This window comes from Salmo salar, chromosome ssa14, assembly GCF_905237065.1.
Source record: "Salmo salar chromosome ssa14, Ssal_v3.1, whole genome shotgun sequence".
In the NCBI taxonomy this organism is placed as follows: domain Eukaryota; kingdom Metazoa; phylum Chordata; class Actinopteri; order Salmoniformes; family Salmonidae; genus Salmo; species Salmo salar.
Window position 1 is genome coordinate 35,366,195 of NC_059455.1, and position 18,652 is coordinate 35,384,846.

General features: G+C 46.1%; 1 protein-coding gene across 1 annotated transcript in view; it reads left to right on the forward strand.

Annotated features, from left to right (window-relative positions):
• Positions 1-18,652, forward strand: part of LOC106569478 (uncharacterized) — a 199,875-nt gene that overhangs the window by 175,070 nt on the left and 6,153 nt on the right. The window contains exons 7-13 of the mRNA XM_014140868.2: positions 11,139-11,395; positions 11,935-12,071; positions 14,705-14,826; positions 15,837-15,954; positions 16,720-17,043; positions 17,412-17,616; positions 17,980-18,448. Of these exons, the coding sequence (XP_013996343.2) occupies positions 11,139-11,395; positions 11,935-12,071; positions 14,705-14,826; positions 15,837-15,954; positions 16,720-17,043; positions 17,412-17,616; positions 17,980-18,448 (1,632 nt within the window). The remainder of the gene's footprint in view (positions 1-11,138; positions 11,396-11,934; positions 12,072-14,704; positions 14,827-15,836; positions 15,955-16,719; positions 17,044-17,411; positions 17,617-17,979; positions 18,449-18,652) is intronic.

Consider the following 18,652-nt stretch of genomic DNA (forward strand, 5'->3'; position numbering starts at 1 on the left):
CCCTTTGGCTGGTGTATCAATACACACAGTCACTACAAAGATACAGGCGTCCTTCCTAACTCAGTTACTGGAGAGGAAGGAACCCGCTTAGGGATTTCACCTTGAGGCCAATGGTGACTTTTTAAAATGTGTACAGAGTTTAATGGCTGTGATATGAGAAAATTGAGGATGGATCAACAACATTGTAGTTACAGTGGCTTGTGGCACCCCCCTTGCCTTACAGTGGCACCCCCCTTGCCTTACAACCTGGAATTAAAATTGATTTTTGGGGGGATTTGTATCATTTGATTTACACAACATGCCTACCACTTTGAAGAGGCAAAATATTTTTTATTATGAAACAAACAAGAAATAAGACAGAAAAACTGAACTTGAGTGTGCATAACTATTCATCCCCCCAAAGTCAATACTTTGTAGAGCCACCTTTTGCAGCAATTACAGCTGCAAGTCTCTTGGGGTATGTCTCTATAATCTTGGCACATCTAGCCACTGGGATGTTTTCCCATTCTTCAAGGCAAAACTGCTCCAGCTCCTTCAAGTTGGATGGGTTCCGCTGGTGTACAGCAATCTTTTAGTCATACCACAGATTCTCAATTGGATTGAGGTCTGGGCTTTGACTAGGCCATTCCAAGACATTTAAATGTTTCCCCTAAAACCACTCGAGTGTTGCTTTAGCAGTATGCATTGGGTCATTGTCCTGTTGGAAGGTGAACCTCCGTCCCAGTCTCAAAGACTGAAACAGGTTTCCCTCAAGAATTTCCCTGTATTTAGCACCATCCATCATTCCTTCAATTCTGACCAGTTTCCCAGTCCCTGCCAAATGCCATGCTTCACTGCGGGGATGGTGAACTTGGGGTAATGAGGGGTGTTGGGTTTGCGCCAGACATAGCGTTTTCCTTGATGGCCAAAAAGCTCAATTTTAGTCTCATCTGACCAGAGTACCTTCTTCCATATGTTTGGGGAGTCTCCCACATGCCTTTTGGCGAACACCAAACATGCCCAGCTCTGTGGAGTGTACGGCTTAAAGTGGTCCTATGGACAGATACTCTAATCTCCGCTGTGGAGCTTTGCAGCTCCTTCAGGGTTATCTTTGGTCTCTTTGTTGCCTCTCTTATTAATGCCCTGCTTGCCTGGTCCGTGAGTTTTGGTGGGTGGCACTCCATTGGCAGGTTTGTTGTGGTGCCATATTCTTTCCATTTTTTAATAATGGATTTGATGGTGCTCCGTGGGATGTTCAAAGTTTTGGATATTTTTTTATAACCCAACCCTGATCTGTACTTCTCCACAACTTTGTCCCTGACCTGTTTGGAGAGTTCCTTGGTTTTCGTAGTGCTGCTTGCTTGGTTGTTTCCCTTGCTTAGTGGTGTTGCAGACTCTGGGGGGATGTGGGGATGTTTCAGAACAGGTGTATATATACTGAGATCATATGACAGATCATGTGACACTTAGATTGCACACAGGTGGACTTTATTTAAACTAATTATGCGACTTCTGAAGGTAATTGGTTGCACCAGATCTTATTTAGGGGCTTCATAGCAAAGGGGTCAATACATATGCACGCACCACTTTTCTGTTTTTTATTTTTTAGAATTGTTTTTATTAAGTTATTTTTTTAATTTCACTTCACCAATTTGGACTATTTTGTGTATGTCCTTTACATGAAATCCACATAAAAATCCATTTAAAAAACAGGTTGTAATGTAACAAAATAGGAAAAACGCCAAGGGGGGGGAATACTTTTGCAAGGCACTGTACTCCACAATACTAACCTAATTGACAGAGTGAAAAGAAGGAAGCTTGTACAGAATACAAATATTCCAAAACATGCATCCAGTTTGCAACAAGGCACTAAAGTAATACTGTGAAAAATGTGAAAAAGCAATTCACTTTTTGTCCTGAATTCAAAGTGTTATGTTTGTGGCAAATCCAATACAACACATTACTGAGTACAACTCTCTATATTTTCAAGCATAGTGGTGGCTGCATCATCTTATGAGTCATCTTTTAATCGTTCAGGACTGGGGAGTTTTTCAGGATAAAAAATAAACAGAATGGAGATAAGCACAGGCAAAATCCTAGAGGAAAACCTGGTTCAGTCTGCGTTCCACCAGACACTGGGAGATTAATGAACCTTTCTGCAGGACAATAACTTAAAACACAAAGCCAAATCTACACTGGAGTATCCTACAAAGAAGACGGTGAATGTTCCAGTGTGATGGAGTTACAGTTTTAACGTCAATCTATTTTAACATCTATGGCAAGACCTACAAATGGTTCTCTAGCAATGATCAACAACCAATTTGACAGAGCTTGAAGAATTTTGAAAATAATAATTGGCAAATGTTGCACAATCCAGGTGTGGAAAGCCCTGAGAGACTTACCCGCTTAGCTGTCTGCTTATCACTTTATTCCTGCCTCTTCCCTTTCTGGTTATTCTAAGCCAGGAATCATCAACTAGATTCAACCGCTGGCCAATTTTTTTTCTTGAGCGGATGGTCTGGGGGCCGCAACATAATTACAAATAGTTTATAGACTGCAAATTGACCCCAATAAACCCAAACAGATATAATGTTTGACTAAAGCATAATAATTTTAAACCTTGCTTACATTTGTATACGATCATGTGTTTCTCTATTATGTGTGAAAATACTTGGGAACCAGATTTCTTAAATTCAAATCACTTGGGGCTGATTTCTTGGTGTTTTTACAGTCTTATGTCCAAATCCCCAAAATCTTTGTTTATTTGCTCAGAAAGCTTGGGGGTGCAGATAAAACCACCTGCCGGCCACCATTTGGGGAACACTGATCTAAGGTTTACAGTATGGGTTTCTTCACCGTAAACAACAAGTAGTTTCTTGTTACTACTCTGCATTGCTGCCTCCCAGTGGTAACTATAACAGCTGTAATCAAAAAGAGTTAATTTACATGATACCCTGTACTTACACGTGATAGTATGTGGTCAGGAAGAAAAAGACTGAAGGAAGCCTCAGCATAAATCACAAACTGACCTTTAGAGCCCTTATCCCCCTAGGCAGTTTTAGGAATGTGTAACCTAGTCTGTTACCGGGCAGGGTGGAGCTATTACCATATTGTGTATACCTATCCAAGCCTTTAACATGTGCCTAAGGGAAGTGGCTAGCTGGCTCTATCCCAGAGTGTGCTGACTACACAGCTGCATGCTACACAAGCCTATTACCCACACTGATCCTGAGCAACATTTGGAGTTGAATGGGAAATATACAGTGTACTACATCGTATAGAACTATCATTAACACGTCTTCTCCCAATATCCCCATTCTCCCATTTGGGGGTATGAGTTGTGTAAACCTGCTACTAGTGTGTCTGTGATTCCACCTGGAGACACTTTGATTCCATTGGTTAGACGTTATTTCCATATGCTTTCACTTTAAATGGCTGGCTAATCCACGGTCACCGCTAGCAGCACTCTGAGGATTATCTGTGTTGTTTTCTCACAGAGAAGAGAGATTGTGCTAATCTCCTCAGAGAGAGGGAGAGCGAGGAAGAGAGATAATGGGACATAGGATAGAAAGGAAAAGAGGGAAAAGGGGAATAGAAGAGGGAGGGAGGAAGGAAGAGAGTATGAGTATAGGAGGGAGAGAGAGTTAAAGAAATACAGTTGAAGTCGGAAGTTTACATACACTTAGGTTGGAGCCATTAAAACTCATTTTTCAACCACTCCACAAATTTCTTGTTAACAAACTATAGCTTTGGCAAGTCGGTTAGGACATCTACTTTGTGCATGACACAAGTAATTTTTCCAACAATTGTTTACAGACAGATTATTTCACTTATAATTCACTGTATCACAATTCCAGCGGGTCAGAAGTTTACATACACTAAGTTGACTGTGCCTTTAAACAGCTTGGAAAATTCCAGAAAATGATCTCATGGCTTTAGAAGCTTCTGACAGGCTAATTGACATCATTTGAGTCAATTGGAGGTGTAACTGTGGATGTATTTCAAGGCCTACCTTCAAACTCACTGCCTCTTTGCTTGACATCATGGGAAAATCCAAAGAAATCAGCCAAGACCTCAGAAAAAAATTGTAGACCTCCACAAGTCTGATTCATCCTTGGGTGCAATTTCCAAACGCCTGAAGGTACCATGTTCATCTGTACAAACAATAGTACGCAAGTATAAACACCATGGGACCACGCAGCCGTCATACCGCTCAGGAAGGAGACACATTCTGGCGCCTAGAGATGAACGTACTTTGGTGTGAAAAGTGCAAATCAATTCCAGAACAACAGCAAAGGACCTTGTGAAGATGCTGGAGGAAACACGTACAAAAGTATCTATATCCACAGTAAAACGAGTCCAATATCGACATAACCTGAAAGGCTGCTCAGCAAGGTAGAAGCCACTGCTCCAAAACCACCATAAAAAAGCCAGACTACGGTTTGCAACTGCACATGGGGACAAAGATCATACTTTTTGGAGAAATGTCCTCTGGTCTGATGAAACAAAAATAGAACTGTTTGGCCATAATGACCATTGTTATGTTTGGAGGAAAAAAGGGGAGGCTTGCAAGCCAAAGAACACCATCCCAACCGTGAAGCACGGGGGTGGCAGCATCATGTTGTGGGGGTGCTTTGCTGCAGGAGGGACTGGGGCACTTCACAAAATAGATGACATCATGACGAAGGAAAATGATGTGGATATATTGAAGCAACATCTCAAGACATCAGTCAGGAAGTTAAAACTTGAACGCAAATGGGTCTTCCAAATGGACAATGACCCCAAGCATACTTCCAAAGTTGTGGCAAAATGGCTTAAGGACAAGAAAGTGAAGGTATTGGAGTGGCCATCACAAAGCACTGACCTCAATCCCATAGAAAATGTGTGGGCAGAACTGAAAAAGCTTGTGCGAGCAAGGATGCCTACAAACCTGACTGTTACACCAGCTCTGTCAGGAGGAATGGGCCAAAATTCACCCAACTTATTGTAGGAAACTTGTGGAAGGCTACCGGAAACGTTTGACCCAAGTCAAACAATTTAAAGGCAGTGCTACCGAGTACTAATTGAGTGTATGTAAACTTCTGACCCACTGGGAATGTGATGAAAAAAATAAAAGCTGAAATAAATAATTCTCTCTACTATTATTCTGACATTTCACATTCTTAAAATAATGTGGTGATCCTAACTGACCTAAAACAGGGGATTTTTACTACGATTAAATGTCAGGAATTGTGAAAAACTGAGTTTAAATGTATTTGGCTAAGGTGAACGTAAACTTCAGACTTCAACTGTATATAAAAAACAATGGGATGTGTAAACATAGAGGGGAGAGAGAAGAGAAAGAGAGATGGAGGAAAGACACAAACAGCACGAGTGACAGAATCGACGGAGAGAGAGAACAAAGTGGTGGAGAGATTTAGGAGATACTCTGTTCCAGCAGTAAGTACTGCAGCTGCATGTCTGTCTGCAAAATTGCTCAGAGCTAAGTCTGTCATCTTAAATAAGTAGTCAGACGAAGACATTATGTTGATATAAAATGTAGATAATCGAGTAGGACCTCACAAAGGCTAGGTCAGCAGGATAGAGAAGGCTCTTAAACAACATCATGCAGTTGAAGAGATCATTTTTCATTTGCAGTCTGAACATATAAAATGGCTGCAAAGGAGTCTGATTTAGATCATTTAAAGCTTCACTGATCACAGTGGACATGAACACAGACACCCATACACATGCTCATGAACCATATTTGATGCATGATGAATTAATTATGACCATTTGACTATTGTACCATACTGTTTAGTTAATTAATTTCATACTTAGACCGAAGCAAAAGGCAATTGTTACAGATAAATAATTTGAATTTCAAAAAAAGAGTGTGAGTTTCGGGCAAGACAAGAGAGGGTTGTACTGAGAGATGGAGAGAGAGAGAGACAGAGAGAGAGAGAGAAGGAGCAGCAGAGAGAGACAAAGAGAGAGAGAGAGAGCAGCAGAGAGAGACAGAGAGAGAGAGAGAGAGAAGGAGCAGCATAGAGAGACAGAGAGAGAGAGAAAGAGAGAGAGAAGGAGCAGCAGAGAGAGACACAGAGAGAGAGAGCAGCAGAGAGAGACAGAGAGAGAGAGAGCAGCAGAGAGAGACAGAGAGAGAAGGAGCAGCAGAGAGAGACAGAGAGAGAGAAAGAGAGAGAAGGAGCAGCAGACAGAGACAGAGAGAGAGCAGCAGAGAGGGACAGAGAGAGAGAGCAGCAGAGAGAGGCAGAGAGAGACAGAGAGAGAGAGAGCAGCAGAGAGAGACAGAGAGAGCAGCAGAGAGAGAGAGAGAGAAAGCAGCAGAGGGAGACAGAGAGAGAGAGCAGCAGAGAGAGACAGAGAAAGAGAGCAGCAGAGAGAGACAGAGAGAGAGAGCAGCAGAGAGAGACTGAGAAAGAGCAGCAGAGAGAGACAGAGGGAGAGAGAGAGCAACAGAGGGAGAGAGAGAGCAGCAGAGAGAGACAGAGGGAGCGAGAGCAGCAGAGAGAGACTGAGGGAGAGAGAGCAGCAGAGAGAGACAGAGAGAGCAGCAGAGAGAGACACAGAGAGAGAGAGCAGCAGAGAGAGACAGAGAGAGCAGCAGAGAGAGACAGAGAGAGAGAGCAGCAGAGAGAGACAGAGAGAGAGAGCAGCAGAGAGAGACAGAGAGAGAGAAAGAGAGACAGAGAGAGAGAGAGAGCAGCAGAGAGAGACAGAGAGAGAGCAGCAGAGAGAGACAGAGAGAGAGAGAGCAGCAGAGAGAGACAGAGAGAGAGAGCAGCAGAGAGAGACAGAGAGAGAGAAAGAGAGACAGAGAGAGAGAGAGCAGCAGAGAGAGACAGATGGAGAGAGCAGCAGAGAGAGAGAGAGCAGCAGAGGAAGTGAGAAAGAAAAAGGGAGGTGGTGATAAATGCTTTCTGTAAGCGTGAGCGAGGGAGAGAGATGAGTGTGTATTCTGGGTGTCAGAGATCTCTGAACACTAGGTGGGGAGTGGAGAGGGTGATCGAGTGCCTGGGAGAGAGGGTGAGAGAGAGAGAGAGAGAGGTAGTGGTAGTGGGTGATGGAGTACTGGCTAGAGGAAGGGAGGGGGTGATGAGTGTGTGCTCACAGTATAAGTGACATCTCTCCTCCTCAGACAGATTGTCTCTCTTTCCCCCTAATGGGATCCTCTTATAGACCTCCTCCCTCCCTCGCTCCCTCTCCCTTCCTGCCTCCCTCTTTCTCTCTCTCTGACATTTCCTTTTTTCCCTACGTAGAAATGTTCCGGTATTGCCTATATTTCAATATCTGTGCCCTTCAATTGCCCTTTTCTCACTACATATTTTTTTTCAGTCTATCCCCTGTTACGATTACAGATTTATTCTAAGAGAATGCAGTTCTTTACAACTGTGAGAAAATGAAAAAGTGGGGGGATCAGAAATAGAAGAAAAATATCAATATTTTCCTCCATGAGGGACCTTCAAAGTTCGTTTTTGCTTTCAATATTGCTCATACCTAACCAGTCTATTTATCCCCAGTCCAGCCTGCATCTTTCTGCCAATCATACTGCCTTCATCCAATATTCGGCTCAGGAAGCCCATGTCATGTAGGAAAACCTCAGAAAGCTGTTTGGAACCAGACCCAGCCGGGTTGCTCTCCAGTATGTAATCAAGGCAGGGCTTTGCCCTCGCTAGCAATCATCTGTCCTGATTTGATCAGAGACAGACTCATTCCTTCAGACTAGAGGAACCCTGCTGTGGAGAGAAACCACAACCAGGAGACAGGCAGACAGACAGGCAGACAGGCAGACAGGCAGGCAGACACAGAGAGAGAGAGAGAGAGAGAGAGAGAGAGAGAGAGAGAGAGAGAGAGAGAGAGAGAGAGAGAGAGAGAGAGAGAGAGAGAGAGAGAGAGAGAGAGAGAGCCAGGCAGACAGACAGGCAGACAGATAGCCAGGCAGACAGATAGCCAGGCAGACAGCTAGAGAGCCAGGCAGACAGATAGATCGACAGACAGGCAAACAGATAGAGAGCCAGGCAGACAGATAGAGAGCCAGGCAGACAGATAGACCGACAGACAGGCAGACCGACAGACAGGCAAACAGATAGAGAGCCAGGCAGACAGATAGAGAGCCAGGCAGACAGATAGACCGACAGACAGGCAGACAGATAGAGAGCCAGGCAGACAGACAGAGATAGACCGACAGACAGGCAGACAGATAGACCGACAGGCAGACAGATATAGAGACAGGCAGACAGACAGATAGACCGACAGACAGGCAGACAGATAGAGAGCCAGGCAGACAGATCGACAGGCAGGCAGGCAGACAGATAGAGAGCCAGGCAGACAGATATAGAGACAGGCAGACAGATAGAGAGCCAGGCAGGCAGATAGAGAGCCAGGCAGACAGGCAGACAGATAGAGAGCCAGGCAGACAGATCGACAGGCAGGCAGACAGATAGAGAGCCAGGCAGACAGATATAGAGACAGGCAGACAGATAGAGAGTCAGGTAGACAGATAGAGAGCCAGGCAGACAGGCAGACAGATAGAGAGCCAGGCAGACAGATAGAGAGCCAGGCAGACAGATAGAGAGCTAGACAGGCAGACAGATAGAAAGCCAGACAGGCAGACAGATAGAGAGCCAGGCAGGCAGACAGATAGAGAGACAGGCAGACAGACAGATAGAGAGCCAGGAAGACAGATAGAGAGCCAGGCAGACAGACAGATAGACCGACAGACAGGCAGACAGATAGACCGACAGACAGGCAGACAGATAGATAGAGAGTCAGGTAGACAGATAGAGAGCCAGGCAGACAGATAGATAGACCGACAGACAGATAGAGAGCCAGGCAGACAGGCAGACAGATAGAGAGCCAGGCAGACAGATAGAGAGCCAGGCAGACAGATAGACCGACAGGCAGGCAGACAGATAGATAGAGAGCCAGGCAGACAGATAGACTGACAGACAGATAGAGAGCGAGGCAGACAGACAGATAGACCGACAGACAGGCTGACAGATACAGTGAGGGAAAAAAGTATTTGATCCCCTGCTGATTTTGTACGTTTGCCCACTGACAAAGAAATAATCAGTCTATAATTTTAATGGTAGGTTTATTTGAACAGTGAGAGACAGAATAACAACAAAGAAATCCAGAAAAACACGTGAAAAATGTTATAAATTGATTTGCATTTTAATGAGGGAAATAAGAATTTGACCCCTCTGCAAAACATGACTTAGTACTTGGTGGCAAAACCCTTGTTGGCAATCACAGAGGTCAGACGTTTCTTGTAGTTGGCCACACATCTCAGGAGGGATTTTGTCCCACTCCTCTTTGCAGATCTTCTCCTAGTCATTAAGGTTTCGAGGCTGACGTTTGGCAACTCGAACCTTCAGCTCCCTCCACAGATTTTCTATGGGATTAAGGTTTGTAGACTGGCTAGGCCACTCCAGGACCTTAATGTGCTTCTTCTTGAGCCACTCCTTTTGTTGCCTTGGCCGTGTGTTTTGGGTCATTGGAATACCCATGGAATACCCATCTACAACCCATTTTCAATGCCCTGGCTGAGGGAAGGAGGTACTCACCCAAGATTTGACGGTACATGGCCCCGTCCATCGTCCCTTTGATGCGATGAAGTTGTCCTGTCCCCTTAGCAGAAAAACACCCCCAAAGCATAATGTTTCCACCTCCATGTTTGACGGTGGGTATGGTGTTCTTGGGGTCATAGGCAGCATTCCTCATCCTCCAAACACGGCAAGTTGAGTTGATGCCAAAGAGCTCCATTTTGGTCTCATCTGACCACAACACTTTCACCAGTTGTCCTCTGAATCATTCAGATGTTCATTGGCAAACTTCAGACGGGCATGTATACGTGCTTTCTTGAGCAGGGGGACCTTGCGGGCGCTGCAGGATTTCAGTCCTTCACGGCGTAGTGTGTTACCAATTGTTTTCTTGGTGACAATGGTCCCAGCTGCCTTGAGATCATTGACAAGATACCCCTGTGTAGTTCTGGGCTGATTCCTCACCGTTCTCATGATCTTTGCAACTCCACGAGGTGAGATCTTGCATGGAGCCCCAGGCTGAGGGAGATTGACAGTTCTTTTGTGTTTCTTCCATTTGCGAATAATCGCACCAACTGTTGTCACCTTCTCACCAAGCTGCTTGGCGATGGTCTTGTAGCCCATCCCAGCCTTGTGTAGGTCTACAATCTTGTCCCTGACATCCTTGGAGAGCTCTTTGGTCTTGGCCATGGTGGAGAGTTTGGAATCTGATTGATTGATTGCTTCTGTAGACAGGTGTCTTTTATACAGGTAACAAACTGAGATTAGGAGCACTCCCTTTAAGAGTGTGCTCCTAATCTCAGCTCGTTACCTGTATAAAAGATACCTGGGAGGCAGAAATCTTTCTGATTGAGAGGGGGTCAAATACTTATTTCCCTCATTAAAATGCAAATCCATTTATAACATTTTTGACATGCGTTTTTCTGGATTTTTTTGTTGTTATTCTGTCTCTCACTGTTCAAATAAACCTACCATTAAAATTATAGACTGATAATTTCTTTGTCAGTGGGCAAACTACAAAATCAGCAGGGGATCAAATACTTTATTCCCTCACTGTAGAGAGCCAGGCAGACAGATAGACCGAAAGACAGGCAGACAAATAGACCGACAGACAGGCAGACAGATAGACCGACAGACAGGCAGACAGATAGACCGACAGACAGGCAGACAGATAGACCGACAGACAGGCAGACAGATAGACCGACAGGCAGACACACACCTCAGCTAGCACTTCTAGTGTTCATAACTTCTCAGTAGACGCCAGACTCAGACCAGACTGGAGCTATAGCATGAAACCCTCACAGCTTCCTACTGACTACGTATCTATGAATGTAATAGTTAACCAGATCAATAGATCAATGTTTATGTTTCTACCACTGAATTAAATAGAACCTCGCGAAATGTTCACTGTTAAGGTGAGCTTATTGCATTTGTATGGAAATGCATATGTTTCTACGCCATACCCACAACCACACACGAGAACGTGAATACATTAACTACCGGTGTTGTAAAGAGAAAGCGTGATACAATACCACTTGGTAATGTTCCCCTATAGAACCAGCATATAGACACCTACTGTAACACCTCTCTCTCTCTCTCTCTCTCTCCCTGTAGGCTGTAGACTATGAGAGTCGTAGCTCCTACTCCTTCTCCGTGGAGGTGTTGAACCCCATGGTGGACTCTCGGTTCCTGCGCCGTGGGCCCTTCAAGGACCGCGCCTCCATCAGGGTGGCTGTGCTGGACGCTGACGAGCCGCCTCGTTTCTCCCGGGCGCACTACCGGATGGACGTGTCCGAGAACTGCCCTCCCGCCTGCACTGTGGGACGGGTTAGTGCTGTGGACCCTGATACTGGACTCACCAACAACATCAGGTGCTGGACTGGACTGGATCATAAACACTCTCTCTCTCACACATACGCACGCACACACACACGCACGCACGCACACACACACACACACACACACACACACACACACACACACTAAGGAAGGTTCAAGGCAAAATGATCATTATATGTTCTCTTAAGAAAAAATGATCTAGTGAGTGCTGGCCCTGTTTTCACACAGCGATATGTAGCAGGGAAAGGGCAATGTGTGGTGGAACGGTAGTTACAACGTTCATTGAGATATTTAGATAAATCAGCTCTACTTCAAGTGAGCTCGTATCGACTACGATAATCTGTGATATTAATTCCCTGGCCATTTGTATCCTCTCATCCTTATCTTTCTCTCTCCCTCTCCCCCTCTCCTGCTTTCGCTCTCTATCTTGGTCTCACTCTGTCCCCTCTGTCCCTCTCTCCCTTTCCTCCACCCCTTCTCTCTCACTCCCTCTCCCCCGCCGCCTCTTCTTCCCCTATCCCTCCCCCACCCTCCTCTTTCTCTCCCTCCTCCCGTTCTCCATCTCTCCCAGATTCTCTATTGATCCCCAGTCAGATCAGGAAGCTCTGTTTCGTATCACCGCAGACAGCGGCCTCATCACCACGGTAATGGAGCTGGACCGTGAGCGCGAGCAGTGGCACAACATCACCGTCATCGCCATGCAGAGAGGTCAGAGGGCACAACTATGTCATAATTTAGAGCTAGGCGTTTTGACCTTACCAGGAATAACTCTGCACTAGTTATAGCATATGACTCGGGCCTAGGATTGCAAAATTCCTGGAACTTTCAATAAATTGCAATTTTTTTTCCGAAATCCCGGTTAAAAGATTCCCAGAAAGACGGAATCAGGAGGGAATAAGCAGAAAATCCATAATCCTTCAACCAGGATTTCTGGAAAACCGGGACATTTATTGAAAGTTCTATTCAGGTCACATGATCAGGACAATCTCCTGACCCCAGTCATTACACATTCACTCTCCGCCAAAGCATGAAAAGCTGTAGAGAGTTGAAGTACAATACACTCCACAAAGCAGCTTTACTTTATGTCTTGATGGCTTCTATATGTTCTACAGGACCAGCAGCAGTAGCACTGCTTTAACCATGCTGACAGTAGTAGCGCTGCTTTAACCATGCTGACAGTAGTAGCACTGCTTTAACCATGCTGACAGTAGTAGCACTGCTTTAACCATGCTGACAGTAGTAGAGCTGCTTTAACCATGCTGACAGCAGTAGCGCTGCTTTAACCATGCTGACAGTAGTAGCGCTGCTTTAACCATGCTGACAGTAGTAGCACTGCTTTAACCATGCTGACAGTAGTAGCACTGCTTTAACCATGCTGACAGTAGTAGCACTGCTTTAACCATGCTGACAGTAGTAGTACTGCTTTAACCATGCTGACAGTAGTAGCACTGCTTTAACCATGCTGACAGTAGTAGCACTGCTTTAACCATGCTGACAGTAGTAGCACTGCTTTAACCATGCTGACAGTAGCAGTGCTTAATGCAGTATTAGTACCATCTGTGAAATTGGGAGCAATCAAATTAAGTGCCACCACCTTAGGATGGTAAACAGCAGATCCTAATTAAACACATTACTTTTATATTGAGTGGTCACAGAAAAGGAAACATTTTACATACATTTCCACCAGCTAAAGAATCCTAAATGAACCCCTTAACGTCATACCTATTAGCGTAACACAGTGGTAGCCAGTAGCGGTGCGTGGGTAAAATCACTGGGGAAGCCAAGCCAGAAATCACTGGGAAAGCCAAGCCAGAAATTGCTGGGGAAGCCAAGCCAGAAGAAAATGCCATATTACAACCTGTGTTGTGATAATTGCGTTGTTTGCTCTATAACCTGATAGTTCATATGCCTTGACACCATGCTATATAGGCATAAGGCAGAGACAATAAGAATATATTTGTATTGGTATTTATTATGGATCCCCATTAGCTGCTCCCCAGGCATCCTCCTCTCTTTTATGTTGCTGAAATGATCTATTACTCTGTCAAACAGTACACACTTGTTGTCCCAGGCTACCTGGCTAAAATGCTTGCTCGCTAGCCTAACTTCCATTCATGGGCAACGTTAGCTAGTAAACTAATTAGCCTTCTACATCTAGCTACATATTAAACTTCCATCCTCTCATGCCAGGCGCACCATAATGTATGAATTTATGGTTTGATCAGAATCTTTTTTTCTTGGGGAAGCTTCCCTTGGCATCCATGAATACACACCACTGGTGGTAGCAACAGTAGTGGTCAGTGTGGTGACGGTGCTGGTCTTTATTTAAGCAGTGCTACGGGCCAGCGTTGCAGTGGGTCTTCAGTAGTGTGAATGCTGCTGCCAGAGTTGAATAATGAGCTCTATCAGTTAAACAGACCATTGGCGGCAGGATCAGTATTGCTATCTGACTCCGGGAGAGCCGTTCTCAACTCAGTGGCCAGGGGAAGCCACTTTCCTCTCCCCTACCCTACCCTCCTCTCCTCTCCTCTCCTCTCCTCTCCTCTCCCCTCTCCTCTCCTCTCCTCTCCTCTCCTCTCCCCTCTCCTCTCTCCTCTCCTCTCCTCTCCTCTCCTCTCCTCTCCTCTCCTTTCCCCTTCCCTATCCTCCTCTCCCTCTTCTCTCCTCTCCCCCCCTCTCCTCTTCTTTTCTCTCTCCTCTCCCCTCTCCTATCCTCTCCACTCTCCTCCTGCCAATACACTGGGAGCTCATTGCAATGTGGACCCATGGCTCCAGTCCATAACATGGTGTTACTGAGTGTGAACACAGTCCAAAGAGAATGTATTGTGTGCTGCCAAAATGTGTGTGTGTGTGTGTGCATTTATGTGTGTGTGCGGCCCGAAATGTGTGTGTCGACTCGTGTGTGCAGTCCAAATTGTGAGTTGGTGTATTCCAAAGGGTGTGTGCGTATGGGTGCGTGAATGCAGCTTGGACTCTGTCCCAATCCATTTAAACTGTGCCCTGGTGTGACTGCTTTGCATGCATGTCAGCTCACCTTACATATCGCCTTTGCTGGAGCTTTGAAAATACTGTTTGTTGTAGAAAGAGAGGGATGGAGGCACTAATTCCAACGCTCTATACTTAAACATACCAATCACCCGCAGATTTAGCCAGATTTCTAAAACATCACATAACACATGCTATGTTTACTTCAGATCTGAACCTACTACAGGCAACCCTGTAGGCTAGATCACGAGGACACACTAGTGGATTGAGCAGCAGAGTTGAGATGTGTTGGCCACTCTGCAGGTCTTGGAATGCTCTCTGTTGAGACACAGCTGTTCCTGGTCCCTCTCCCCCAGACAACCCCAGCCAGGTGTCCAGAGTGGTGGTTGCCATAGAGACGCTGGACCTGAATGACAATGCGCCCGAGCTGGACAGACAGTACACAGCAGCCATGTGTGACTCATCAGCCACTGGACAGGTCAGAGTGGGTGTGTATGTATGTGTGTGTGGTGTGGTGTGGTGTGTGCTTACAGTATGTGAAAACTCTTTGAATATTCTTGTTGATTCGGTCTATCATTTTATCAACGCTTCTGTTCCTCCTTTGCTTTGACCATGTTTCCATGTTGTCTCTTTCCATTAACGTGTTGTCTTTGTTTATCAGTTTGTTCTATCTGTGTCCGGGTTCATGCCCTCTTTTGTGTTCACGTGTCTTTGTTTTTCTGTCTTAGCAACCGTCTTGCAGGGAAGAAACCCATCAGCCAATTGATATATAATGCATCTGAAAAGAATACATTTTTTAATAAGGACATTAAAGCACACAAAATAATAAAGTGTTATAATTTAAAAACCCTTTCAAAGTGAAAGCCCTAGCTACTGCATAACTCAGAAATGCCCTAACATCTTATTCTAGGTCTGAATCACTGTACTCTAAAGGCCATTAAAGAGGTGTTGTATTGCCTCTTCGCCACAGGCAGTGTTTAAAAGAGTCCCAGGGGTTTAAGCTGAGATAATATTCACTAGATAGAATATTAGGATTTATTTCCTAAATTCTTCTCTACAGTCGGAACCCAATCTTCATAGATTATATACTGAAGCCAACCCAGGCATTCCCTTCACAGTTAAGGTTAGATATAATTACTTCCTTCTTGATTTGAGAGGTTTTATCTAGCAGAGCCTGTTTGTTTGTTTTGAGGTAAATGCTGAGGGCACACAGGGATATGGACGGTAGTTAAAGTCATGCGTTGTTACAGAATACTCTTTCTATATCGCTATTATTTTCTCTATTCCCTCCCCCGCCTATCTTGTTTACCTCTCCAATGCTATCTTACTATTTTCTCTCTCCTTGTCTCTCTCTCCCCCCAACCTTCCTTCACCCTCCCAATCATTCCCCCTCCTCCTCTCTCACTCCTCTCCTCCTTCTTCCTCCCCAATCCTCCCTTCACACCTCCTTTTCTGTGTCTGGTCTCTCACTCTGTCTCTTCCGTTCAGGTGGTGCAGGTGTTGCGGGCCATTGATCGAGATGAGGGAGGGAATGACAGTGCTGTATATTTCAACATCCCTCCAGAGTCCAGCTTCGCCCTCAACTTCAGCATTAGGGACAGTGGAGGTATAGTCTCTCTCTTTCTTTCTTTATGTTTCACTCTCTCCCACACACTTCCTGTCACGCTCACCCTCTCTCTGTCTCGCTCTCTCCCTCTACCTTCTCCCCTCTCTCTTTGTCTCTACCTCTCTCCCCTACCTCTCTCTCCTCCCCTTCGCTCTCTGTCCCTCTACCTCTCTCCCCATACCTCTCTCTTCTCCCCTTCTCTCTCTCTCCCACCTCCTCTCTCTCTGTCTCTACCTCTCCCCCCCTACCTCTCACTCCTCCCCTTCTCTGTCTGTCTCACTCTCTACCCCTACCTCTCTTTCCTCCCCTTCTCTGTCTGTCTCACTCTCTCCCTCTACCTCTCTCCCCTCCCCGCTCTCTGTCTCTACCTCTTTCCCCCTACCTCTCTCTCCTCCCCTTCTCTGTCTGTCTCACTCTCTCCCCTACCTCTCTCTCCTCCCATTCTCTGTCTTTCTCATTCTTTCCCCCTACTTCTCTCTCCTCCCCTTCTCCGTCTGTCTCACTCTCTCCCCTACATTTCTCTCTCTCTCTTTACCTCTCTTCCCCTACCTCTGTTATCCTCATCACTTTGTGTTTTCCCTGTTGTTTACCTTTTCCTCTACTGGAAACCCATCTTTTCCCAATGGACTCCGACACATCCTCTGAGGGAAGCTGGGAGAAGCTATGAGAATAACATTAAATGGTAGAGATTTCATTCAATTCAATTCAGTTTCTTGCTGTTTTTTTTCTCATGTTGTGTTTTTCCCTCTCTCGCTCTTCCTCCAGGCCCCAGTGCCACCCTGTTGCTCCTGTCGCCCCTGCAGCCCCTCTCCCGCTCCTCCTCCTCCTCCCTCACGCTACACGTTCCCCTGGTGTTAAGGGATGGGACGTCTGGCCTGACCTCCACCGGGACAGTCACTGTGTCCATCTGCCCCTGCCTGAGAGGAGGGGCCCGGGCTGGGGAGAAAGAGAGACAAGAGAGGCAGACGGAGGGAGACTGGGAGTGGGAGAGAGAGACGGTGTGTGTCCCACAGCAGTCTACCTCCCCCTCCCCTGGGCTCAGCACTGCCGCCCTGCTGGCCATCTTGGCCTGTGTCGCCACTCTGCTGGGTAAATATACTGTACAGCAGTGTTACTCAATCCTGGTCTCAGAGACCCAGATCCACAGGGTGTGCAAGCTTTCATTACAACCCAACACTATCACACGTGATTCAAGACTTGATGATTAGTTGATTAGTAATTTTACTGGGAAACACAAACCCAACTAACATTACATTGGCATTTGACTGGGAATGGCCCACTTTATACCCAATGTGACTGGTCTAGTCCAGTACACAATGCATGTCTATATGACTGTCTGGCTATGGCTCAAAGTCAATTACAGATTTTAGCATGCAGGACAGACATATGATATACCAACACTCTCCCTCTTTCTCGCTCTTTCTCGGACTCCATCCCTCCGTCTCTCCTCCCTCCAGCAGTCAGTGCCCTGTCCCTGTCCCTGCGTCGTCAGAAGCGGGACTCTCTGTCTCCCCTGGAGGAGGACGATGTTAGGGAGAACATCATCACCTACGATGACGAGGGAGGAGGCGAGGCCGACACGGCCGCCTTTGACATCGCTGCGCTCCAGAGCGCCCCCCACAGCTCACGCAGGGGATACCGCACTCTGGACAGCAGAAACATGTGAGTGTGTGTGCAGTGTGTTTGTGTGTGTGTTTAATTGAAAGCTATGCTGTGCAAAAACACACCCAAACAAAACTCCAGTCCTCAAGAGTTTTCTAAGACTGTATTGATCCACTTAGGTCATTGATTGCCTCAAAACTCCTTGCTCTAATCACCCTCTTAGCTAAAAAAAAATAAAGAGGAAAACTATTATACTTTATTAGACACTTTGTTGGGCATCACCTACTTCCCCTACAACATGATCCACTGTGCTGAGTGAGATTATCTGTCTATACTGTGCAATCCCACATTGGTGTGTGCTCCTATGTAAAGCTGCTATAACATGTCATCTAGCCTTGTCACACCCTATCTTCTGTCCCCCAGACGCTACTCCCAGCACGTCCAGGACAAGGCCCGTGCATACAACTGGGCCCAGAACCCAGCCCTGGACCCGGCCTGCTCCGGCCCTGGTGGGCCCCTGTACGGCCGCCTCTGCTACAGCAGCCACACCCTGCCAGTTCTCCGACGTACTCCAGGGGGCCAGTTTGAGCCGGGCTTGGCTGAGCTGGCCTACCGCTTCCCTGGGGGCCACCCAGACCACTCTCTTGTCATCCAGAATCAGGGGGCTATGGTAGGGGCCCTGGAGCCAGGGGCCGTGTACGTAGGACCAGCTGAAATGAGCAGCAGAGAGAGTAGAGACGGAACAGGCCCACAGAGCGGGGTTAGCACCTCAGATGGAGGGACGCCACGGACCAATAACAGCCAGGAGAGGGGTGGAGGGGGAGGAGCTATGAGCAACTGTACAGAGAACAGTAGTGAGCAGCAGAGCCACAGTCAGGACTCGGTGGACTGGGTAAGAGACCGACACTGTATATGACAATAAGTGAATGAATGAACGAACCTATGTGTTATCATTTGAAGTGGTTTTAACACTGCTGATTACTGAGAGCAGACGATAGTGAATATGTATTATTTTTTATGTTTTGCTTTTAGAAGATTTCTGTCTCTTTCTTTACTTTTTAACGTTTTGTCTGTTGATTTTCTCCTCCCTCTTCAT